The following is a 27,603-nucleotide window of genomic DNA, read 5'->3' on the forward strand; positions in this document are numbered from 1 at the left end:
AGTGATCAATAATTACTAATGTCAACTAGCATGTTAGTGATCAGTAATTACTAATGTTAACTAGCATGTTAGTGATCAGTAATTACTAATGTTAACTATCATGTTAGTGATCAGTAATTACTAATGTTAACTAGCATGTAAAGTGATCAATAATTACTAATGTTAACTAGCATGTTAGTGATCAGTAATTACTAATGTTAACTATCATGTTAGTGATCAGTAATTACTAATGTTAACTAGCATGTTAGTGATCAGTAATTACTAATGTTAACTAGCATGTAAAGTGATCAATAATTACTAATGTTAACTATCATGTTAGTGATCAGTAATTACTAATGTTAACTAGCATGTTAGTGATCAGTAATTACTAATGTTAACTAGCATGTAAAGTGATCAATAATTACTAATGTTAACTAGCATGTTAGTAATCAATAATTACTAATGTTAACTAGCATGTTAGTGATCAATAATTACTAATGTTAACTATCATGTTAGTGATCAGTAATTACTAATGTTAACTATCATGTTAGTGATCAGTAATTACTAATGTTAACTGTCATGTTAGTGATCAGTAATTACTAATGTTAACTAGCATGTAAAGTGATCAATAATTACTAATGTTAACTAGCATGTTAGTGATCAGTAATTACTAATGTTAACTATCATGTTAGTGATCAGTAATTACTAATGTTAACTATCATGTTAGTGATCAGTAATTACTAATGTTAACTAGCATGTAAAGTGATCAGTAATTACTAATGTTAACTAGCATGTTAGTGATCAGTAATTACTAATGTTAACTAACATTTTAGTGATCAGTAATTACTAATGTTAACTAGCATGTTAGTGATCAGTAATTACTAATGTTAACTATCATGTTAGTGATCAGTAATTACTAATGTTAACTAGCATGTTAGTGATCAGTAATTACTAATGTTAACTATCATGTTAGTGATCAGTAATTACTAATGTTAACTAGCATGTAAAGTGATCAATAATTACTAATGTTAACTAGCATGTTAGTGATCAGTAATTACTAATGTTAACTAGCATGTTAGTGATCAGTAATTACTAATGTTAACTAGCATGTTGGTGATCAATAATTACTAATGTTAACTAGCATGTTAGTGATCAGTAATTACTAATGTTAACTATCATGTTAGTGATCAGTAATTACTAATGTTAACTAGCATGTTAGTGATCAGTAATTACTAATGTTAACTAGCATGTTAGTGATCAGTAATTACTAATGTTAACTAGCATGTTAGTGATCAGTAATTACTAATGTTAACTAGCATGTTAGTGATCAGTAATTACTAATGTTAACTAGCATGTTAGTGATCAGTAATTACTAATGTTAACTAGCATGTTAGTGATCAGTAATTACTAATGTTAACTAGCATGTTAGTGATCAATAATTAGCCTGTGTCTATGTTATCTCCTTACATATACCTACACTCTCCGTCTCTGTGAGATTGGGAATGATTGAGATTTCTCTCTCACAGCTACCAGAAGACTTCACACTTTCAGACACGTTGCTCACGTCACATTTACGTTGTCTCTCTCAGTTGGAGGCTGCTCAGTAAAGCTGGCGATCACCGGAAAAGTGCTTCTAATATCCTTCACTGGTCTCCGTCCAGAGCAACGGGGTCTATTGGTCCATTATATATATGTCAATGTCTATTTCGGCCCCGCCTTGCTGTGGAGGTGGACGTGTGGAGGTGAAGACTGAGAGCTCAGAGCTGCTGTACCTGCATTAACTAACAGGTAAGAACCTCTAATCCTCTTGATGAAGATGTGACTTGTTACATATTTATTAACTCTCCACGTATCACACACACTAGATTAGTTTAGGAAGGATTATATATGAACCATGTTGAGGCCCTGATGGAGGTATTCTAGGCTTGTGTTTAGTGCCACTAAAGGAGGCCCAGTAACACTCAGGGCACCCTGGTAGCTCACCTGGTGGAGCGTGCGCCCCATGTACCAAGACTCAGTCCTTACCCCAGCGGCCGTGGGTACAATTCCACCTCGAGGCCCTTTGCTGCATGTCGTCTCCCCTCTCCATCCCCCTTTCCTGTCTACAACTTTCCTATCAATTAAAGGCAAAAAGACCCAAAAATAATAACAAAAAAGAGGGAAGGAGTTTTAAAAATTATTTTATCAGTCACAAGCATGTCTTAACCTTCAAGTCTCAAGCAAGTCCAAGTCATTTTTTATGACAATCAAGTCAAGTCATAGCTTTGGTCAAGCAAGTCACAAGTCAAGTCATACCAAAGTTTCCATTTTTAAACAAGCTAAAGACAGTGATTATGAACTGACTTTTTTACTCAATATTCAAAAGACATTGCGTCCAAATACATCTGAAGAGTTTAAATTAACAGAGATAAAAAAAGCACAGCATAAAACTGATATCAGGCCAACAATAAATCAACATTGTTCAATATGCCTCAAACATGATATCAAACGACAGCACGGTGGCTCAGTGGTTAGCACTTCTGCCTCACAGCAAGAAGGTTCTGGGTTTGAATCCAGGTTGTCCCAGGCTTTTCTGTGTGGAGTTGCATGTTCTACCCGTGTTTGCGTGGGTTTCCTCTGGGTGCTCCAGTTTCTTCCCACCTTAAAGACATGCATACTAGGCAACTAGGACTACAGTTGAAAATTACCCGTCTGGCTATCACTGGTGCGTTTACAGAAATGTTGATAATGTGCATTGTCCTAATCAAATAAACTTAAAAATCATGAAATTCCTTCAAACAATTCAAGTATAACGGTTCCTAAGTCAAATAATATTCTTCAAACATGCCTCACTTTTATGGGACAGAAACACATCCTTTAACCTTTCCTTCTCTTTAAGAACAAAACATTTTCTTCAAGAGGAGCTGAATCCCACCACCTTTACTTATCACATGGAATGGAAAGTATATGTTGATATTTGTCAGTGTATTTGTGTACAGTGTACTCTCTATCAAACACGCATGTGTGCGTGTTTGATAGAGAGTGAGTGAAAAGTTATTAATATTGGTGAGTGAATGTGCGTGTGTGTGAGAGTGCAGAGTGTGTTGTATGTGTGCCTAGCTTTATTCACATACTTACGTCTGCATGTGTGTGTTTATGATAGAGAGAGAGAGAGAGAGAGAGAGAGAGAGCAGTTTGTGTTGTGTGTGTGTGTGTGTATGTGTGCCTAGTTTTATTCGCTCTGCCCCACCACCTTGAACAAAGAGGGGAGGGTTTTGTGCTTATTCATGGCCAAAAACTGAAGGGAGTTCTGTCCATCACAAACGTCCAAATAGTGGTTCAGCTGAATATGGGGACTGGAACCCAAAAAAATTCGACGTTGGAATTTTTTGTACTGCAGACCTTGCAAACTGCTGTTCATTTCTTCTTTGCCTGGTCAGATGTGTCTCCTTGTAGCCAAACTTTATTATTTTCTGTGCAGAGGGACATAGGTGCCGATTTGTTTTCCTCCGTGGGTGCTCACACGCGCACACCCTTTACAAAAAAAGTGTTTACATTTCAGACCCTTAGGAAACGGACAGCGGCCGACACGAACACACACGCCGTAATAAAGCCGTAAAGTAGCATAGGCTATCGTTCAACTCAGGACAGCACCACTTCTCACAGATACAGACAGGACTGGAGATGAGAAGTTTAACTGACACGTTACTGTGATCAGCTTCGTGGGAAATTAAGAATCAATACCACCGACATAACCAATCACACTATGACAGATGCTCCACTTAGCACCAACAACTGCAGTGTTTAATTTTAGATTAATGTAAAAATGAACTGGCAGTCTGGCACACATGGGTGGTCAGTATTTACGTGTTGGGGTCACGTTTTTTATACTAATGTATTTCAATGAGAAGCATCTTACGTAATCACAGCACGAAACTTTCTGCCACTCGGCTGCAGCAAAGAAGCTGGATACAGCTTTGATATTATTGGTATTTTTAGCCAAATAATCGCTGTTTTAATCAACATTTATTCACCAGATCTTATCACGGTTTATATTTCTTTTAATGATATTATTTCGGTCTATTTCGGCCCGGGAAGCTGGATTGCTTTGTTGTTTATTGATATTTTTAAAACTATAACGCTTTCAACATGTATTTAGCTGTTATCATGGTATGCATTTCTTTATTTTAATAATATTAATTCGGTCTAATTACCGGTGAAATATTACAGTAAATAAGACAGAACAGTAGGCTACGATATGAGCCGAGCTGGGCGCATTCAAAGCCGATGTCCCACGATGCAATGCGGGCATTCATTCACAGAATCAGACGGCAATCAACGGGTCTTTAACGCCAATATAAATTTCGATAAATTTCGATAAATAGACCGAAATAATAACATTAAAAGAAATACATATAAACTGTGATAAGATCTGGTGAATAAATGTTGATTAAAACAGCGATTATTAGGCTAAAAATACCAATAATAATAATAATAATAATACCAATAATATCAAAGCTGTATCCAGCTTCTCTGCTGCAGCCGAGTGGCAGAAAGATTCGTGCTGTGATTACGTAAGATGCTTCTCATTGAAATACATTAGTATAAAAAACGTGACCCCAACACGTAAATCTTCACAATTACGTAATGGTATCACGTTCTAATAGATTTAATTTCGTAATGACATCACGAACTGACGTGAGACTGGGTTGCTACACTAGATGACGTATTAGTAGGAACAAGATACCTTATATTAGTACTAGAAAATGTTTTGTAATTGTGATTACCTTTTGATGTTTTGTTTTGGAGACAGTATGTTAGAGATTCTCCATATTTGAGTAATATGTTGATTATTAGTCTGATAGTTTGTTCTGTGAATGTTTCCCTTGTTGGACATATTAACTAAACTAGTGGACTCTTAATCCACACTAACTAGAAATATAACGGGCGCTCTAATCACCTGGGACAAGTTTTGTTTTATACACTAAAGGAATTTCCATCAAAAAGGCACAGGCCCAAAGGCCAAAAGATCTGACTCCAATTTACTAATTCCCGCGTATTCTTTGATAGGATTTATGGATGCCAAAACTCAAGGATCAATCTGAGACGATACATTAAAGTCTAGAAAAGTTTACTTTTACTGAGTCTAGCATAGAAGTTTACAGATACCAATTGTGGGTTCATAAAAGACTGTAAGTATCCCTGACTTCAGACACAGGTAGTCAGAGCTCAGCAAAGTCTCTGTCCAGTCCCCAAAACTCAGCTGTCCCTTCCTTCTTCTCTCTTCTCTACAGGGTACTGTCCTCTGTCTCTAGGCAGACTATCATCTTGGCCTGTGTTACACAGCTTCCTTTTACACATTTCCTGTTTCTCTACCAACTGTCTGGTTCATAATGATTCTTTCTACCATATAAGGCTTATTCTATATTCAAAGACCTAAGCTTAACCTTTTGTGCATCAGAGCTCTCCCAGAGTTCTTTTAACCACTTCCTCAATGACATGCACACAGCTGCTTTAGCAAAAACCACAACACCCTTAAACTGACATTCCTATCTGACTTTAAGCATTAACTGTCAGTATTTAATGCTATTATTTCTACAACACTTATAATTATTAATTATTTTACTTTTATTTGCTGCAACACCTGAGCTTCATCTCAGGAAATCAATAGAAGTCTTCTAAAGAGAAATCCTCCCTCGGTGCCCCGTCTGGTTAAACTGATGATTTGAAGTCAAACTGTTTCTGTGAAATCATGTGACCCCAGAGCATCCTCCCTCTCTACTGATATTTCTTTTTCTGTTTAGTTTATTACTTTTATACTTACTTCCATATTATATTATTTGCACTTATTTATGTTTAAATTATTTGATTACTAAATGGGTTGACTGAATATAATAGTTATATTCTGAAAATAAAAAAATAAAAAAAAGTCTGGTTGAGTTACAGCGCAGCCCCCCCAGAGGAGAGCAGCTGAAACAGGCTGGGTCCAGGCTGTGCTGTGATTGGCTTCTCTGATCATGATCATGATTTCTGAGAAACTACACTGAGAAAAAGGAAGCTGAGAGACAGACTTAATACATCCATGATGCACCGCCAGCAGACCAAAAGGTAAGAAACAGCTGATTTTAAAGAGTTGACACCCAGCAGGAAGACTTGATGTGTTCATCAGCAGAGAGGAGACAAAGAGAGAAAAGTTAAAGTTAAAGTTAGTTCAAGTTAATGTTAATGACAGACTGAAGTTGGAACCAAGACTGAAACACAGAGAGGCCTGCTGTCAGTCCACATCATCCAAATAGGATTTAAAGTCAAACTACTCATTCTGCAATATAAAAATAATATTGCTATCATTCTGTATTTACACATATATTTAAAAATTACGTTTTTTTCTGACACTTTTGACCTTTTTTGACAGTTTTGACTCTTATTTTTTACCATTTTTAGGAAATAAAGGTTGGTTAAAAGAAGTGAAGTTTAGGCTCATGTTAATGACTTCATATAAGCTACTGCAGGATAGACGTCCCATTTTCTCTCTAAAGATCTTTGAGATGACACACTGTGACTGGAAACTCTAGTAATCTTCAGAAACATGAGGCTCGTTGGAGATGAGCTGCTCCTCTCCTGTAAAGTGGACGAGAGCAGGCGGCAGCAGCCGGGGGCGGGGACAAAAAGCTGCGGTAAAGTCGGTTAGTTTCTAGCTGATTCCAGCAGCCTTCATGCTGAACAGGAAGTCAAAGAAACGCTCAAATCCTGTTAGGTCCGATTTGAAATTTTTTTATCAGACCCATATATCAGCTTTTACACAGTCTCCAGTTGCTTTTATTAAGACAGAATAGCTGTCAAAATTCTATGTATGCGATATGTTGCTGATGTTAAAAAACAGACTGGAGATGATCTGTGATCCGAACAGATGCTGTCAGTCCACATCATGAAAATAGGATTTAAAGTCAAAGTACCTTATTTTCCGGACTATAAGTCGCACTTTTTTTCCTACTTTGGCTGGTCCTGCGACTTATAGTCAGGTGCGACTTATATATCAAAATATATATAATTTAACATGTTTTTACATGAAAACATTACCGTCTACAGCCGCGAGAGGGCGCTCTAGGCTTGTGACAACTAGAATGCTGACAACTGAGAAAGAAAAGAGATAACAAACTGCAGGTAGTAAAATATGCAGCCCCGAAAACGGTAATGGAGCAGCAGAAAGAGTTTGAAATGAGGGAGAAACTTATGAGGGAGAGTGTTGAAAAGGTGACTCTTACTGCAATGAAGAAAACAAAGAAAGCTAATCGGCTAATCGTGGGCTGAAAGATGGCCAGAGCTGGAGGAAGGAGTCTGGAGGGGCTCGTTCACGGTGAAGCTTCGTCTCCACGCCTTTTAATACCTCCGTGCTCCACGCCCTGCTAGCTAGTTGTTCTGTGTGCTATTGTATAGTTCAATAACTGTTAATGTGTTACGTTAACATACCGGACACCTACCGTATTCAGCGTATTGTTCTGTGTGCTATTGTGTAGTTGAATAACTCTTGTATTTATAATCTAAATAAATGCGACTTATAGTCCGGTGCGACTTATATATGTTTTTTTCCTCTTCATGACGCATTTTTTGACTGATGCGACTTATACTCCGGAGCGACTTATAGTCCGAAAAATACGGTACTCATTCTGTACATTGTGTACAATAATATATATCGCTTACATTCTTTAAGGCATCAAAACTATGAATGAACACATATGGAATTATGTACTTAACAAAAAAGTGTGAAATAACTGAAAACATGTCTTATATTTTAGATTATTCAAAGTAGCCACCCTTTGCTTTTTTTTTTGGGTCAGCAAACCCTTGGTGTTCTCTCAATGAGCTTCATGAGGTAGTCACCTGAAATGGTTTTACCTTCACAGGTGTGCTTTGTCAGGGTTCATTAGTGGAATTATTTCCCTTATTAATAAAAAAGCAAAGGGTGGCTACTTTGAAGAATCTAAAATATAAGACATGTTTTCAGTTATTTCACACTTTTTTGTTAAGTACATAATTCTAAATGTGTTCATTCATAGTTTTGATGCCTTCAGTGAGAATCTACAATGTAAATAGTCATGAAAATAAAAAGGAAACACATTGAATGAGAAGGTGTGTCCAAACTTTTGGCCTGTACTGTACATCTAACCCTCACTATTCCCTCTATAGTGTTTGTTAAATAGTGAACTATATCTAACCCTCACTATTCCCTCTATAGTGTTTGTTAAATGATTAACTATATCTAACCCTCACTATTCCCTCTATAGTGTTTGTTAAATAGTGAACTATATCTAACCCTCACTATTCCCTCTATAGTGTTTGTTAAATAGTGAACTATATCTAACCCTCACTATTCCCTCTATAGTGTTTGTTAAATGATTAACTATATCTAACCCTCACTATTCCTCTCTAGTGTTTGTTAAATAGTGAACTATATCTAACCCTCACTATTCCCTCTATAGTGTTTGTTAAATAGTGAACTATATCTAACCCTCACTATTCCCTCTATAGTGTTAAATAGTGAACTATATCTAACCCTCACTATTCCCTCTATAGTGTTTGTTAAATAGTGAACTATATCTAACCATCACTATTCCCTCTATAGTGTTTGTTTGACATCATAGCATATGTCACACGGAGGCCACTTGGAGAGCAGAGGTAAAGTGGGGCAGGAGAGGGGGAGTGAAAAGGAAAACAGTTTCAGCCCAAACTATACGGATCGACCGCCAGTTGTAGGCTTCGCGCTACTGCTCCAAGTGTGTTTTATTATCCATCTTTTTTATTATTAATTATGGCTTTCTATCCCCGTTTTATGTTCATTCTATTTCTGCTTTTTCAATGAGGCTTGGTAATCAGCTGCATGAGTTTCAGATTTAGAAATGTGTGATCTGTATCATGATTAATCATATTAATGCTTACATCTCCTCCATGCATTTACAGATAATGTTGGAATTAAAGAAATCACACATACAACTATCTAGTAAATTAAACATATAGAATAAATATTAACTGACATTAATTATATTACATGTTTCAGTAAAATATCAAGCTAACAATGAGGAAACTAAAAGTTGAAATGTATTTATTCATCTTCTCTTTCTTTGGTGGTCAGCAACAGGAGTTTTGGCAGTTGTACACGACTCCACCTAACAATGAAGGGATTGTCTTGCACCAAATGCATGACTGCAATGCATTGTGGGTGATATTCACCTCTGGAGTGACCACCGTTGTTAACTCGCTCCCTCAGCCCTCCCGGGGTCGATCTCACCAAGTTCACTTTAGACAACTGGAACAGCACTTAAGATGGCGGCATGGACTCCCCCGAGGAGAAGTGCTTAGGGGACAGACTGATGTCATGAAGTGACGTATGTATGACACACCAATTCGTATGTCATTATTGGCGTGTTATCAAGACGCATACTCGCTTTTTAGCGTGTTTATCAACGCCGTTTGGCCTCCATTGACTTACATTACCTTGTGATTGCATGTCAATTTACGCCGTAGAGAGAAGTATGAAAGGGCGAAAATCCTCATAAGGAGGTTGGGGGGGAGGATCGGTCAAACAACTCAGGACTTTAACCATGGAGTCCGGGGATCGTGTCCTGCGTGTCATGTATCCTCAACCCAAAGTGGCGTGTATGTTTGTTTATGCAAAGTCATGATGTCACGTTGTAGGGGAAGTGAACGAGGGGATGTTGAACCACTATTGAAACTCAGCCACAGACTAAAGCCTCTGAGCCTGACACTGTCAGGCACGCGGTGCACAACTTCCCGAGGGGGAGGGGCTGGAGGCAGCTGTGCACTGTAAAAAATACATCGTTGATTAGAGAAATAAATGTAATTCAGATTTTATCTACCTGGGTGGGTCTTAATCTAACCTATGTATGGCAAACACTGAATCATGTGGCAGTTAAAACAAATCTTGTTCACCAAATACCGAAGTATCTATTAGGAGGGAGCTCTAAAAAATGCAGTATGCCTTCTGTTATGTCCATGAAGTCTTTTAAAGTGTTTCTTCTCTTTTGAGGAGAAGACCACATGATTATAATAAAGTTGAGTTTGAGTTGTGACTTTACTGAGACTAAGATAAATACTACCTTTCCTTTCTCTGGATCAACCAGGATCTCAGTCCAGGAGTCCAAAGTTAAATATTAAACATATTGAATATCAGATCAGTGTTATTGTTGATGTTGGCTGAGGTTAGTTTCCTCTGCTGCTCTAACTCAGTTTTCTTTTAATTTGAGAGGAGTAGTGAGTTTTTAAATATCAGAAATCTAAGGGGAGTTAGGGTTTCCTCCCAGCTGCAGCAGAGAGTACCTGAGTGTACAGAGTGTGTGTGTGTGTGTGTGTGTGTGTGTGTGTGTGTGTGTGTGTGTGTGTGTGTGTGTGTGTGTGTGTGTGTGTGTGTGTGTGTGTTTATTCTGATGATGTGTGTCTTTTCCTGTCTCCACAGTATGATTTAAAGTCAGCTTCTTCATCACTCTGAAGAGGAGATCTCAACACTTCAGGAGGACCAGGAGACCTCAAGATGGGGGGTTCATGGTCATCACTAAGAATAATATGGAATGAAGAACAGCCTCCTGATTTGTCTGAATTAAGGGACAAAACTGTTACCATGGCAACGTGAGTATTACTTGCTAAAACACAGTTTTAAACACTGCTGGATCACATTTTACTACATGATGAGATAATTCACTACATATGAGAGGTTTGTGGCAATACCTATAAATGCTATATATTATATAAATGCTATATTGCAAAAAAAAGAGCCATAAGAATAATTCATAATAGAGCTCAACAGTGTGGTTCTGGAAGTAACATTCCCATTGAGTGGTTGATTGATTGATTGATTGATTGATTGATTGATTGATTAGATTATCAGAGATAAAGTCTAAAAGACAGTCTGAGGTAGACTGACCCCCGAGCTCTGAGGATGTTTCTGCTCGGTAGAAAACAAAAGTCTGTATGAAATCTACCTGGTTTAACCAAGTCATGGAAAATACTACACTACCCACAATCCCAAGCCTGACAGCGATGTCTTTGATTGGTCCAACTCGGGGTTACCATGGGAAACGTACGGCTACAGTGAGCTTCTACCATCAAAGTCTCTGATAGTTACTGTAAATGGTCTTGTTTAACTTTTTTCCTGTTTTCAAAATGTTTTTTGCGCCAAATCAAATGTTTTACGCTCACGATTCCTCTCGTAGCTGGTTGTCATGGTGCCAGGGTTAAAACTCTTTATATCAGCATTTAATGAAACATCAACGGACATATACAATGGAGGGAAATCACTTCTGGAGCCAGAGCCAGACAGAAAATGGGCGCTCACTGTTGAGCTCTACACTGGTTATAGTTTTAAACCCTCTGATGTACAACAGGGGTCAAAAAGTGACCCGAGAGAATGACATTATGCATTTTATTAGCCAATATTTCATGAATTCCTCATGTAAGTTGTTATTTAGAGAAGCTGCACGGCATGTGGAGTAATAACGCTGCCTCTAACCCTTCATCACCACAAAGACTGACTCTGGGTGGCAGCCAATGACAACTTTCACATTCCTCCTTCTCACCTCCGTGTTTTTCTTTCCCTCCATTCTTCTACAATTCTTCTATTGAGTTCTGTGAGATCATTTTACGTGCATTTAATCACCAGGACAGCATGAAGGGGGAGAGAGAGGGGGAAGACATGCAGGAAACCTGCCGCAGGTTGGATTCAAACCCTCGGCCTCTGTATCGAGGAATAATCCTCTCTATATGGGCACAAGATCTACCAGCTAAGCTTTATTATTTGTCATTATTTTGTCAAGATGTGGTTAGAAAGATGTTGGAATATAATAGTTAAATGTTAAAAATCATTCAGGGCGTTTTCACAACTGAAAGTCCGAACCAAGGTTTATGTCTTCATTGTAACATTTGATCCGGTAAGTTGTGGTTTCACACTACAGTTATGCAAGCACACTAAAGATCTCTACGTGACAAAACTACGTCCTGCCATTATCACATACGTGAGCTGCATCTCCCGACAGTTGTAACTGATTGGTTTGTAGACGGCGGCTTCCCCATCCTCGTATCCTCTCACTGGGTCAGAGTTTTTCCTACTGACTGCTACTCTCTCCTACTGACTGCTGCTCTCTCCTACTGACTGCTGCTCTCTCCTACTGACTGCTACTCTCTCCTACTGACTGCTGCTCTCTCCTACTGACTGCTACTCTCCTACTGACTGCTACTGACTGCTACTCTCTCCTCTCTGACTGCTACTGCTCTCTCCTACTGACTGCTACTCTCTCCTACTGACTGCTGCTCTCTCCCTACTGACTGCTGCTCTCTCCTACTGACTGCTGCTCTCCCCTACTGACTGCTGCTCTCTCCTGACTGCTGCTTTCTCCTACTGACTGCTACTCTCCCTACTGACTGCTACTCTCTCCCTACTGACTGCTGCTCTCTCCTACTGACTGCTACTCTCTCCCTACTGACTGCTGCTCTCTCCCCTACTGACTGCTGCTCTCTCCCCTACTGACTGCTGCTCTCTCCCTACTGACTGCTGCTACTCTCTCCTACTGACTGCTGCTCTCTCCCTACTGACTGCTGCCTCCCTACTGACTGCTGCTCTCTCCTACTGACTGCTGCTCTCCCACCTACTGACTGCTACTCTCTCCTACTGACTGCTACTCTCTCCTACTGACTGCTACTCTCTCCCTACTGACTGCTCTCCCTACTGACTGCTGCTCTCTCCTACTGACTGCTGCTCTCTCCTACTGACTGCTGCTCTCTCCTACTGACTGCTGCTCTCTCCTACTGACTGCTACTCTCTCCTACTGACTGCTGCTCTCTCCTACTGACTGCTGCTCTCCCCTACTGACTGCTGCTTTCCTACTGACTGCTGCTCTGATAGTAGACAGCTGTCTGCTCTGAGCACATTCAACATCACTCACTCTCTCATGTAGCCTACACACTAAGCACCGAGCTATTCCTTAAAGGAGCTTCCCCAGTCTTGTAATTTTGGTTCGGATCAAACTGAAAAGTCCGAAAGTCTGGACCAAATGAAGTATGTGTGAAAACGCCCTCAGACGGTTTACCCAATGTCTGTGGGGCACCAGCAAAAATAAGTTAAGTGAGTAGTAAACTATATGGAACTGCATCTTGTTTTCTGCACAACAAGGACAGGGGTCTGTAGTTCACAATCACTTTCTAATTTAACAAATCAATAATTTATCAAATCTGCAAATATGTTTGATACATAATATAGTGTAACAGTCTTAATGGAGTGCTGCTCGGTTGTCTGTAGAAAGTGTCTTCTGGTGCTCTTCATATCTAACATCTTTCTATTATCTTGTGTTGTTCTTTTACATAACTAAGATTATAGAGGTAAAAAATAGGCTACTTCATGTCAAATAATTCCAAGGGACATGAGGGGGGTTCTATACAGACCTTGCATTGCATTTTTCTAGAGTTGTTGTCGGTAACGAACAGTATGCAAGTCTATGCACCGATCCAAACCATGTCATTTAGGCCCATAAGAAACCTACTTTCAAGTAGTTATGTTCTTTTTTGTTATGACCGGATGTTAAAGTGATGGTTCGGAGTAATTTCACCCTAGGGTCCTTTGCCCCATGACCTCGAGCCAAACACCCCCCCAGAAGCTTTTTTCACCTGGGTCTAACATTGGGAGAGTTAGCGTAGAGTAGCGTTATCAGCTGAATAGCTTAGCACAGGGGCTAATGGACCCACGTTTGTATCTGGTAAATGACCCCACTAATAATGCCCGAAAGGATACCAAACGTCTACAAGTAGTACATATAGGTTATGCATTCATAAAACGATGGATTGGAAAGTTTGTAAGTACACCAGAGTTTATGTAAATAACACTTGCCTGCTCTCTTCTGCTCTCTGCTGTTGTTGTTGCTGCTGTGAAACGAGTGCTTAGGGCCGTCTACAAATTACAACACCGAAAAGAGATGCAACAAAAATATTTTTTAATTTAACTTTTTTTTTAAAGTAAGTGCTGTAGTATAACTAGCAGGAGACCAGTAATAACTGAGGTAAGTTTGGAGACATTACCTTATTTAATCATTAAATTAACAAATATTTTTGTTGTATCTCTTTTCGGTGTAGTAATTTGTAGACGGTCCTAAGCACTGCCTAACTGCAGGTAGCAGCAGCAACAGAGAGCAGAAGAGAGCAGGCAAGTGTTCATAAACTTGGTCTGGTGTACTTTCAAACTTTCCAATCCATTTGTACTATTGTATGAGTGCATAACCTATATGTACTATTGTACATCACTGGGTCCATTGGGCTATCATTTAGCGGCATTAATGTTAGACCCAGCTGAAAAAGCTTCTGGGGGTGTTTGGCTCGAGGTCATGGTGCAAAGGACCCTAGGGTGAAATTACTCTGAACCATCACTTTAAAGCACTTATAAAGTTCTATGGCATTCAATCTCTTTATGTAGTGTTCATGTTTTACAGTTTTACCTGAGCTAAAATGATAGCAAAAATGATAGCAAGCATAGCTACAGGGTTATTGTGTATATATATATATATATATATATATATATATATATATAAAATCACGGCTCATTTGAATATCAGGCCCCATCTCTTCTCTGTCCGGCGTCCTATTTTCACCTGAAAAGGGCCAAAACAGTCCAAACCAGTAGAGGGTAATGGAGGGCTACAGAGATGAAGGCGTACAGAGTCTGCCATGAATGGTGCTAAGGGTTTAGCTCTATCGTCCACTCAGAGGCAACGCAGGAGATGCAGCATGGGTTGCATCAGGCTGGTCCATGTGAGCAGGAATGTAGCAGTGGGGCAGGCTTATCAGTGGCAGGGGGGAGAGTTTGGTTACCGAGGCATCCCAAGCTGTCAGGAGTTCCTCAGGAAGGAGCAGGTTATCCCATTCTCTCGGCTTTCCCACAGGCGTAGAAGAGTACTTTGGCTTTTGTGGTGAAGTGAAGTGACGAGGCAGCACCTGATAAACATTGCTGATGTAATGCTCAACAGGCAGTTCTACTGCGTCTGATACTGTGGTGGAGGAGAGTGCTGTATTACACTCCAATTATAGGCAGGGTGTTTCTATGATTCCACTGAAGAAAACTCTGAGACCGGCTCATATTATTATTATGATTTAATTCCTTGTTGGAGGATATTTGAGTATTTTTTTTATTTTATTTAAGAAGCATCTAAAACATTTAATTATCTGTGAATACAAACTCAACTCTTCCCCCATGATAAGGTCACCATAATGTACAGTCTTTCTCTTTTGCAGTGAAAACTTGGCAAACACGGAGATAATGCCTGTTAAAGAGGTTTTGAATACACTGGAAGATTTGGCAGATGAAGAATTCAAGAAGTTCAAGTGGATCCTGGTAGGATTCCACGCCATCCCAAAGAACCACCTGGAAAAAGCAGACAGGCTGGACACCGTCGATAAGATCAAACAGACCTTCAGCCATCAGTCTGTAGAAGTGGTGAAGAAGGTTTTAAAGGAGATTAATAGGAATGATCTGGTGGAGAAATTATCAAGAATCAACACAGGAGCACAAGGTAAGATGGAGGAGGACTAACATATCAAACTGAGTGATCACACAAGTCTGCTGCATATAAGTATGTATATATAAGTTTATAAGTTTGTATTGTTGACTGTTTAATGTAAACTTGAAATACAAACATTTCTGAGCAAAAGGAACAGCTACCTGGTAAAGAGTTTATAAAAACAGATCGGGACAATTCTGACCAGAATTAAACCTCAGCTTTAGAGGACGATTCTCTGATCAGTGGTGTAAGGTAGTTATGATATTATGACAGGTGCTAAACTAGTTACTGTATATCGTCTCGTTATATGATCAAATAGAGACTTGACATTGGACAACATTAACATACATGGGTAAATACATGGTGGGCTGGGTACTGGATTCAACACTTTTAGGCACTGACCAAAGAAAGGAGCGTTCAGGAGCCAATATCAAAGTCACGGCACCGGTACTGGTATCAAATTTTTTTTGTAACGATACTCAGCCCTACCCAGCAGTCAAATGTTGACTGACTGAGGTACATCTTTAATTCAGTGATCTCTCTGTTTGGAAAAGACTTAGAGAAGAACATCATCGCCCTCATCACACACTGAAATGGTCTGACACCTGAAAATGTTCTACAAGCTCTCGAAGCCAGTGTGCCAGAAACGTTTAATAATAGAGTAAAGAGAAGAAAATGAGGGATATGGTTGCACTAAGACAGTGTTTCTCAAATGGGAGTACTTGTACCCCTAGGGGTACTTTGGAGTACTGCAGTGGGTGCGTGAAATGTTTGCAAAAATGCTATTTTAAAAATATGTCATCCATAATTCCTAAAATAATTATACTATATAGGGCTGTCAAAATAACTGAGAAAAAAATAACACGTAAAAAAAAAACACGTAAAAAAAAACGCAGATTAATCCATTCCATGTTGACCTTTGACCTGGAGCCGTTCTAATTCAATTCAATTCAATTTTATTTATAGTATCAAATCATAACAAGAGTTATCTTGAGACACTTTACAGATAGAGTAGGTCTAGACCACACTCTATAAGTTCTAGTCACCATTCAACTGTAAAATGAAGGAGGGAGACGAGAATGTGCGGTCTGGATCATTGATTGGAACATTTACATATAAAAATCTTCTTCCTGAATAGTACCAAATAGCAACACAGATTTTGGCGCCTCGTTTGTGCCACTGATATGTCTGCGCTTCTTTCAGAATATCTGAACCCTACGTTACAGGTAACAGAAACATCCCTGCATGTGACACTAGTTAACACTATACTCGACAGCAGCTAACGTTAGCCTACCGCTAGCTAGTAGCTGGATTAAACACGTTTAAAATGCTGACAGCTAACGCTAAACGGTGTAAAGTTTGTCTGTATTTCACTGTAGAGGATTCCGACACCGGAAGTAACAATCTGCAGCTGCTTATCAGAAAACACAGACGATCGTTCAATGTAACTGGTAACCTACAGGCTCGTGGTGCATTCAAAGTTATTGTGAAATGCCCTTTTCCCATCTGGTGGTTGTTTTAGTCGTTCAACACCAATTTACTAGTGAAATAAGTAATCTTATAGTTATTACATTATTATTAAATCATTTAATTTTGACCATATGTCCTTAGCAATAAACAAGCCGTTCTTAAACATGCCCTTCTTTTTTTTTTTTTACTTTCTTAAAAAGTATCGCTTCAGGCACCGTTAAGGCACCGGCACCGTTTTAAAATTACCGCTTTCCAGACGATGCCCAACCCTATTCCTGAAGCACTTTTGCATTTATTTCCTCAGCATATTAGGTCATATTGTTGATTGTTATGGCCATTACTTGAACAGTCAAAATAATAATAAAAAGTTTTTTTAACTTTAATGTCACTAATGCTGATTATTCATTGATTCATTTGAATTGAAATATTTAAAATACTTTCACAGCAAAAATTATGTATGCAATTAATTTAGATACAATTTTTCAATTTCAATCAATTGACAGCTCTAATACTATAATAATTAATTTAATTAATTTAATAATTAATTAAGTAATGGATTATAAATATTTGAAATGTTTTTTGTTTAAAAAGTTGTTGTTGGCGTTGTATTGTTCCTCTTTATATAGACTTTTTTTTCTAGCAAATCAAAGGGGATACAATATTGAAAAATATTATAAAACTATGCTCTAAGACATGCATGGGATGTGTAAAAGGCAGAAATGGATCAATTGAAACAAAAATGAAACAACTGTTGAAGTATTGAATTCCCACATTAGACTAACAGCCTGCATCCAAAACCTGCAAGAGAGAATTAAGTCGATTGATGTAAAACAGAAAGAAATCCAGCAGACTCAGGCTGGTCTGAAGAAGAAATGAAGAACAATGAGAACTTCACTGTCAACGTGGCATCATGACTTTGCGTTAACATACACACCACTTTCCTAAAGCCAAGTGGCGTGTTATCTGTACGCATTTTCAGCTATCCGTGTGTATATCTACGCTGCGTGGGCGTGTTATCGCAAGAACGTGCCGAGCTATCGCGAAATGTCACACGTGTAAAGGTTGGGTTTAGGAAAAGAACATTGGGTGACAGTCTTATGTTTTACCCATCTGCCACCCCAACCAACCTCCCTCCGCGGACTTCTGTCCTTTCATAGTACTCGCTACGGCGATAATTCACACGTCATGTAGGTTAATAGAGGCCAAACAGCGTTGATAAACACGCTAAAAAGCGATTATGCGTCTTGATAACATGCTAATAAGGGAATACGGATTGACGTGTCATACATACGCCACTTAGTGAGATCAGTCTGTCACTGTAGAAGTTGATGAGGTCTACAATGAGTCGATGAGAGGAGGTGGTGGGGGCTGTGGTTAAATCATGGAGGAGCTGTCTGCTGTGCTGTCTGTGAGGAGAACTATCCTGGATGCACACTGGCCTGGTATCCAGGACACTGTGAGGTCATAAAAGATGGCAGCTGCACTTCACTTTATGTTCACTTGGACATCCTGATTGAGAAGATGGATGAGAGAGTAGACACAAAGAAGAAGAAACTGGAAGAGATGAAAAGTAAAATGGATAAAAGAATAAAAGCAGTGATGAAGTGTGATCAACTAGCAGCAGCTGTTAAAACAAAGTAATGCACTAGATGAACAGAATCACTGAGAGCAGACAGCTGTGTAGTGAACAGATTAGACATCAGCTCTGGTTTGAAATGCAATGAGCCACCCCCCCACGCTGTTTAATGTTGAGTAAAGCATCTCATTCCCTCTATATCACAAACTGAAGTCAGATCGTGTTGTAGTTTTATACTTCTTTAGCTTTTTTGTGTAAGTTTTGTGTTTGTTTGTGTGTTTTTTTGCTTTCCGGTCAATACTGGTCTGTAAAATATTCTGATGTCACTGTGATGTTGACTAAAGTAAACTGGTTGTAGGACAGTAAAAAGTGTTGTCTGAATGATCTTTTGAGCCATAACATAAACTAGTGTTAATGTGTGTACTTCTTACATTGTGTATTCAGACTAAAGAGGTGATATATTGTATAATGTAGGCATTATGTGATTATATATGTGGCTTTGTCTTTTACCACACCTCTTTAACTTGGCAGTCAAACAGAACTTGTAAATATCAACATGATGGAACATGATTTTTACGTTATAAGTGATACCATTATATTGTTCCTACAGAGCCCCGGCCTCGTCGGTCTGACTTCCCTGCTGGTGAAGTGGAGAGTGACATTGTGACTTGTTCCAGTGAGGGAGACATTGGGCAAGAGCTGACAACAGACACAAACAACCTGAATCCAGGAGAGTCTATCTCTCTCCCGGTTTCTGCACAACTTAGGAATGGAAGAATAAGCAAGTCAACTGTAACATCTGTCAACACAAGTAAGTCAAATAAAATCATACTTGCAATTAAAAAAAATCGATGAATGAATTTTCTAAATAAAGTCACAGCTGTGTGATCTCAGTGTTTTACGAGATGTTGATTCAACTTATTTTGGAGGGCTGGTATTTGTGATGCAGTTTAACTGTATTACATTATACTGAGATTTCCCCCCCTAATATTTAGTCTACCCTCATTGATATAAATGTGGTGGACACGTGTTCAAGACACCTGCCAGAATGTCACTGTACAATTCAACAGCATGACAAAAGAAAAAACCCCAAAAGGACAATAAAGTTTAGTTACCACAATTCAAATGGCCAAAAAAACAAACCTAACAATTTACAGAGAGTGGTAGAAATCCTGAAGGGGTTATTTGGAGCCTCCACCTAAATATTGTTTACATTTATTATAAAAATATTACAAAATATGATAAAAAAACACAAAATAATTCTATATGGTAATTATGAGTACATAATAGTGATGAAAAAGCAATAAAAAACATGAAATAAGAACATCAAAAATAAAAACAAAATCTGAGTGTTTTGTGCGAGTGTATCTGTGCACATGTGCGTGTCAGCGAGAAATTTAGGAGGATGCAGATAAACAGATTGACAAGTTGAGTAAGAATGCACCTGCTTTAAAGTAAGTCTTCAACTGTTTAGAAATATTTAATTCACCTAGATGTATCTTATAAACAACAACAAAAACATTTGAAAAATATAGACATCATAAATAATGGCATAAGACATGAAACCTGTCATGAACATGAAGAGTCTCTATTATTGTTTATGGCTGTTGTCAATAAGTGTCATTCTGTCATAACCTTTAATGCATTGTTTGAGATGTTTGTGTTAATACTAACCTGACATTAAACAATACAATATAACCTATCAATGTCTTTGTTATGACAACTTGACATTAACCTAGACAGCAACCTGTCATAAACATATAGTAGCAGGCCTAATTATCAAACTTAGAGAAACACTAACTGTCATAAGTGGTTGGTTTTGCCATTGGTGGCCATTAGACCATGTTCATGTGCTAAATATCTTTTCCTTGACCTCAAGTAAAGTAAAACTATTTTAACTTGTCAAAAAGTTGTCATAAAGGTTGATTACAAAGTCAAATGTTATTATCACATGCAATGAATAATTCCCTTGACCTCAAGTGAAGTGAAACCATTTAGACTTTTTACAATATTAAGATGTCATTAAAAGTTATAAGAAGAGTTTGACAACATAGTCTTTATCAACAATGTTTCATTTTCGGGATTGTTCTTGTGTCGCCTGAAATTCGTACGGATGTTCCTAATTTTCATCCGTCCCCTTCCTCTGTCTCTGTGTTGGTGTTCTAACCTCCGGCTGATTTCTGAGGACTATGGTTAACTGCTCCTCAGATCTCTGCAGGGTAAATCCAGACAGCTAGCTAGACTATCTGTCCAATCAGAGTTTTCTGTTGACAACTAGGGTTAGGTATCATTTTTTTTCTTTCAATACCAGTGCTAAAACAATACTTTTAAAACGGTGGTGGTGCCTGATCTGGTGCCTGAACCAAAATATATATAATATATTTATAATGTATATAATAAAGAATGGTTCAAAACCCCAATGAAGAAGCAAAGGTAGAGATGGAGTGACCCCTGCCCGGAGGAAGCCGGGGCCCCTGCCTGAGCCAGGCCCAGACGGCGGGCTCGCCGGGCGAGCGCCTGGTGGCGGGTTTGCCACGGAGGGGAAGGAGCCGAACTGGTGCGGGAGGTGGAGCGCCACCGTTAGATCTGGTGGGGCTTACCTCACGCACAGTCTCGGTTCTGGAACCATACTCCTGGATAGGGGTTGGACTCTTTTCTTCTCCGGAGTTGCCCAGGGTGTGAGGCGCCGGGCGGGTGTGGGGATACTCACAAGCCCCGGCTGAGCGCCGCTGTGTTGGAGTTTACCCCGTGGACGAGAGGGTCGCCTCCCACGCCTGCGGGTTGGTTGGGGGGAAAACTTGACTGTTGTTTGTGCATATGCACCAAACAGGAGTTCGGAGTATTCGGCCTTCTTGAGACCTTGACTGAGTCCTGCATGGGGCTCCAGTGGGGGACCCCATTGTTCTGCTGGGGGACTTCAACGCACACGCAAGCAATGATGGAGACACCTGAGAGGCGTGATTGGGAGGAACGGCCTCCCTGATCTAAACCAGAGTGGTTGTTTGTTGTTGGACTTCTGTGCTAGTCATGGATTGTCTATAACGAACACCATGTTCGAACATAGGGATGCTCATAAGTGTACCTGGTACCAGAGCACCCTAGGTCAAGGTCAATGATCGATTTCATAATCGTTTCATCTGATCTGAGGCCGTATGTTTTGGACACTGGGTGAAGAGAGGGGCAGAGTTGTCAACCGATCACCATCTGGTGGTGAGTTGGGTCAGGGGGTGGGGAAGACTCTGGACAGACCTGGTAAGCCCAAACGTAGTGCGGGTAAATTGGGAACGCCTGAGGAGGCCCCTGTCCGACAGACTTTCAACTCACACCTCCGGGCGGAGCTTTTCGTGCATCCCTGTGGAGGCTGGGGGCATTGAACCCGAGTGGACAATGTTCAAAGTTTCCATTGCTGAAGCTGCGGCGAGGAGCTGTGGTCTTAGGGTCTTAGGTGCCTCAAGGGGCGGTAACCCACGAACACCGTGGTGGACACCAGTGGTCAGGGAAGCCGTCCGATTGAAGAAGGAGTCCTTCCGGGATATGTTATCCCGGAGGACCCGGAGGCAGTTGCAGGGCACCGGCGGGGTTCGGGGGCTGCAGCCTCTGCCGTGAAAGAGGCAAAGCAGCGGGTGTGGGAGAAGTTTGGAGAAGACATGGAGAAGGACTTTCGGTCGGCACCAAAGTGTTTCTGGAAAACTGTTCGCCACCTCAGGAGGGGGAAGGGGAACCATCCAAGCTGTGTACAGTAAGGATGGGACACTGTTGACCTCCACTGAGGAGGTAATAGGGCGGTGGAAGGAGCACTTTGAGGAACTCCTGAATCCGACTAATACGCCTCTATGTTAGAGGCAGAGCTGGAGGATAACGGGGATTGTCGCCGATTTCCCAGGCGGAAGTCACTGATGTAGTCAAACAACTACACAGTGGCAAAGCCCCGGGATTGATGAGATCCGTCCAGAAATGCTCAAGGCTCTGGGTGTGGAGGGGTTGTCCTGGTTGACACGCCTTTCAACATTGCGTGGAAGTCTGGGACGGTGCCAAAGGAGTGGCAGACTGGGGTGGTGGTTCCTTTTTAAAAAGGGGGACCAGAGGGTGTGTGCCAATTATAGGGTATCACACTTCTCAGCCTCCCTGGTAAAGTCTACCCAAGGTGTTGGAAAGGAGGGTTCGCCGATAGTCGAACCCTCGGGTTGAGGAGGAACAATGCGGATTCCGGCCCTGGTCGTGGAACAACGGACCAGCTCTTCACTCGCAAGGATCCTGAGGGAGCCTGGGAGTATGCCCAACCGGGTCTACATGTGTTTTGTGGATTTGGAGAAGGCGATGACCGGGTCCCCCGGAGATACTGTGGGAGGTGCTGCGGGAGTATGGGGTGAGGGGGTTCTACCAGGGCCATCCAATCTCTGTATGACCAAAGTGAGAGCTGTGTCCGGGTTCTCGGTAGTAAGTCGGACTCGCTTTCAGGTGAGGGTTGGCCTCCGCCAGGGCTGCGCTTTGTCACCAATCCTGTTTGTAATATTTATGGACAGGATATCGAGGCGTAGTCGGGTGGGGAGGGGTTGCAGTTTGCGGGCTGGGGATCTCATCGCTGCTCTTTGCAGATGATGTGGTCCTGATGGCATCATCGGCCCGCGACCTTCAGCACTCACTGGATCGGTTCGCAACCGAGTGTGAAGCGGTTGGGATGAGGATCAGCACCTCTAAATCGGAGGCCATGGTTCTCAGCAGGAAACCGATGGAATGCCTTCTCCAGGTAGGGAATGAGTCCTTACCCCAAGTGAAGGAGTTCAAGTACCTTGGGGTTTTGTTCGCGAGTGAGGGGACAATGGAGCGGGAGATTGGTCGGAGAATCGGCGCAGCGGGTGCGGTATTGCATTCAATCTATCGCACTGCTAGACGAAAGAGAGCTGAGCCAGAAGGCAAAGCTCTCGATCTACCGGGTCAGTTTTCGCCCTACCTCACCTATGGTCATGAAGGCTGGGTCATGACCGAAAGAACGAGATCCAGGGTACAAGCGGTCGAAATGGGTTTCCTCAGGAGGGTGGCTGGCGCCTCCTTAGAGATAGGGTGAGAAGCTCAGTCATCCGTGAGGAGCTCGGAGAGAGCCGCTGCCCTTTGCGCCGAAGGAGCCAGTTGAGGTGGTTCGGCATCTGGTAAGGATGCCCCCTGGGCGCCCCCTAGGGAGGTGTTCCAGGCACGCCCAGCTGGGAGGAGGCCTCGGGAAGACCCAGGACTAGGTGGAGGGATTATATATAAAAAGGAGCACAAAACGACAGTTGGTGACTTTTAAGAACGGCTTGTTTATTGCCAAGGCCATATGGTAAAAATGAAATGATTGAGTAATAATGTAATAACTTAATTAACCATTAAATTGCTGGTAAACGACAAAAACAAGCACCAGATGGGGAAAGGGTATTTTACAATAACTTAAAATGCAGCACAAGGCTGGCGAGTTTCAAGTGAACGTTGGCAGCTGCAGACTGTTACGTCTCGGTGTTAACATACAGTCACACTTTACACTGCTTACCGTAAGCTGTCAGCATTTTAACCATTGGGTTTAGTCCAGCTACTAGCTAACGGTAACGTAACGTCCCGTGCAGCTATGCTTCTGAAGTCAGGCACCGAAATGAGTCACCAAAATTTCCGCTCTTATTCTGTCTCGTTACTACCGTTTATGTCGGAACCGGTGTCGTATTGGCACCGCGTTTCGGTACCCAACCCTCATCATGACTAAAACTACTTTTGAAAGTACACACGTTCCACCAAAACAAGTTTCCTACCTGAGACTATTAAGCAGAGGCACCGTGGCTCCGTCCGGAGCTTAGCACCGCCCCACACGATTGTGATTGGTTTAAAGAAATGCCAATAAACCACAGCATGTTTTTCTCCCATCCCAGAATGCTGTGTGGATTCACCAGACCCTCCTACACAGAGCTGTGGAGGAAGGTCTGGCAATGTGAGACTAGACGTCACTGAATACAGTACTGAGGTGGTTTATGGAGTTTTGGACATTAGCTTTAGGCTACTTGTGGCTAAAGTAACCACTAACTGTAGTTAGCTGCCATTAACTAGATTGCTTGGTTAGCTATACAGCTGATACAGACCCGAGGTGCAAGAAGCCAAACTTTGACAGAAAACCATCTTGGTACCGTATTCTCTGTCGTAAATCTGGCATCCTCCGTAAGTCAAGTTGTGTTTGTTCCCGTCCAGCCTTGTTTACTGAGAGCTTTGATAACTGTAACGGTAAGCAACTTTACTCTTAACTTGCCTTTCTCTGCCTCTAATTTGCCTACCCTGGTATTATTACACTAACCAATCTCACTCCTAATGCCTAAACCTAACCAACCCAACCAACGGAGGCAACAAGTACTAGCCCAGGGGTGGCCAACCAGTTCAGCATAAAGAGCCACAAAAAAATACGCACCATAGCAAAAAGCCACACAACACATGCAGGTCCACATTACAACAGCAACAGTGACTTACAGATCTAATGAAAGTCATAATACATAGCAGTTTTCATAGGTTTTTTTTTTCTTACTTAGATTGACTCAGTGGGAAACCTGACAGTCTTTGTTATCCACAATCCTTTTTAGGTCTGGTTGTACTCGGTTGTGGCCACTCTTTCAGAAATCTGGGGCAGCTTTTATTCCTCAGGTTGCAGAATCGGTCCATAAAAAAAACTCTGCTGCATTATTTTTTATTTTTAAATAATTGGAAAATGTATTGGCAAATGCATCATTCAAATGCTTATCTGAAATGTTTCAAAAAGTAAAAAAAAAAAAAAAAAATCACCAATAACAGCCCCCAGCCACACAGTAAGAGCCTCAAAGGAGCAGGCAAAGAGAGCCACAGGTTCGCCACCCCTGTACTAGCCAATCAGAGGCTAGAGAGAGACTTTACAGTAGCCAATAGCGCTGAATGTGAGTTACATTTATCCATCATGCTAGCTGTTTAGCTAACTCTGCCGTGACTGGGAGCTTTCAGTGAACACAAAAACAGACTCTGAGACTGAGAGGGAGTTTTACGGTACAGACAGTACCGAGATGGTTTTCTTTTCGTTTTGGCTCCTTGCACCCTGGGCTCAGCTAATTGGAAAGCTTTGCAGCTAACCGAGCTAACTAGCTAACAACAGCTAACTACAGTTAGTGGTTACCTTAACAACAGATAGCCTAAAGCTAACGTTCAAGTTCAAGTATAAGCACTTTATTGTCATTGCGTAGCACAACAAGATTACTTTGTGACAATCCAAGGGTTCGCTAAAAAGTGATGAAATGGATGTTGGGTAATACTGAATCAATTAAATAAATATAAATGAATATGAAAGTCTATCTAGAATAACATACTATAAAATAACATAAGATAATAAAATAAGCTAAAAATATAAGTACAAGTTAAGTAATAAAATGTATAAATAAGATTTATATATGAATAAAAGCTAAGCTTATATAAATAGGAGCTAACCATAAGTGAACAAGTTGTCTTGAATGCTATTCGTGTTAAGCTCGGTGGTGACTCAGGCGCAGAGACGGACACACGGACAGAGAGGGTGAATTAAGATGTTATTTATTCAGCGTGTTTAGGCAGAGAGAAACAGTTCAGGGCCGAGCAGCTTCAGACCGGGATAGAAGTTGAGTGGGGTGGAGAACCAGTAGCACTGAGAGCTGGATGACGTGGATAACAGATGAGCAGGTTGCGGCGTGGGAGTGGCAGGCAGGCAGGCAGCAGGTACAGACGGGATCACAGATGGTGTAGGAACAAACTGGCGCTGGAGAGGTGACCAGCCCGGGTTGATAACTGCTGGTTGAGTGATGACAATGAGCTGCAGCTGGAGGTAACAGAGCAGAGAGAGAATGGCCACGCCCCCTGACCTAGATCCTCTGAAAGGGCTGCAGGGAAGGAGGAGACAGACACGGACAACATACACAGGGTAAAAGGGAAGAGGAAACAAGCGGGGACCGGGAAAACAAAGCCGGCCCATAACAATTCGTACCCTGGTGCAATTAGAAATAAATGCTATTCGTACCCTGGTGAAATTAGAAATGATTGCTATTCGTACCCTGCCGGTGCACACAGCAATGTGTTCTATTAATACCCCGTCTGGTATAAATATCAATGTATGCTATTTGCACCCCTGTGCATTTACAGTACCTTGGCATATATTTACACACAGTTATCCATACTACTCATGTATTACACCTTTTTGGAATATTATCACCCTGACATTCTTACCCTAACCATAACCAATCCCACTCCTCTTGCCTAAACCTAACCAACCCAACCAGAGCAGGCAAATTCATGAGTCTTCCCCTACCACCCTGCAAAAAAAAATGTCGCATTCGCGGGCCCTGACTTGCGCAATTGCATGCAAATTATCCAATCCAAAATTAAAAAAATAAGATTGCCTCACAGGGTAATTGAACTCCAGACTCTCATACCAAAGGTAAGCATTCTAACCACTCCCCTAGCTGTTATTACAGAATGTAATACAACTGTTTACCACTTGGTTTCTTCAAGCCTCGGTTGCTAGGTTGCTTTATACTGTATATAAAAAATAGGTACTAACTAACAGACTAACAATTGTATGCTTTCACTGAAGACAGAAAGCACAACTGTAGTATCCATTTTCCGCTAGAAATTCAATTGTTATAAACTTTAGAGACAAAACTTTCCTAATATGCCAGTTTCTGCTGTCATGGAAGATGAATTGATGATTTCGGTGCACACGAGCAACGCATAGGAGCAACATGTTTTTGTTGTTACGTCACAGGGTGTGAATAGCTCAGCTGTGTGGCCGAGGCTATTCGTACCGGGGGTGCAAATAGACACTCCGTATTTTTTCTTGACGCAATTATAATGGTCTCATGACAGCCAATGTAAAAACCAGCCACTTATGACAGTTCAATGTAATGGTAAAACAAAAAGCTAAATAGTTTGATAAATAGGCCAGCTATGAGATATTTGACATTAACCCAGTTGTCATAACAGAGATTCATTGCTTAATGTTAAGTTGTCATAACACAAACATCTCAAACAATGCAAACTTTAAATTTAATGTGTCAA

The 27,603-nt window shown here is 40.8% G+C and overlaps 1 protein-coding gene across 4 annotated transcripts in view; it reads left to right on the forward strand.

Annotated features, from left to right (window-relative positions):
* Nucleotides 1-6,021: 6,021 nt before the first annotated feature.
* Nucleotides 6,022-27,603, forward strand: part of LOC114570779 (interferon-induced very large GTPase 1) — a 29,133-nt gene continuing 7,551 nt past the window's right edge. The window contains exons 1-5 of one of the 4 annotated variants that reach the window (XM_028601336.1): nt 6,022-6,066; nt 9,086-9,338; nt 10,427-10,596; nt 15,238-15,515; nt 19,160-19,360. In XM_028601336.1, coding sequence (XP_028457137.1) covers nt 10,502-10,596; nt 15,238-15,515; nt 19,160-19,360 — 574 coding nt within the window. In that variant the 5' untranslated portion in view covers nt 6,022-6,066; nt 9,086-9,338; nt 10,427-10,501. Of the gene's footprint in view, nt 6,067-8,705; nt 8,730-9,085; nt 9,339-10,426; nt 10,597-15,237; nt 15,516-19,159; nt 19,361-27,603 lie in introns of those variants that run through there. The other 3 variants (XM_028601338.1, XM_028601337.1, XM_028601339.1) reach the window with 3 other exon arrangements.

The sequence above is a fragment of the Perca flavescens genome, chromosome 16, assembly GCF_004354835.1.
Source record: "Perca flavescens isolate YP-PL-M2 chromosome 16, PFLA_1.0, whole genome shotgun sequence".
NCBI classification, from domain to species: domain Eukaryota; kingdom Metazoa; phylum Chordata; class Actinopteri; order Perciformes; family Percidae; genus Perca; species Perca flavescens.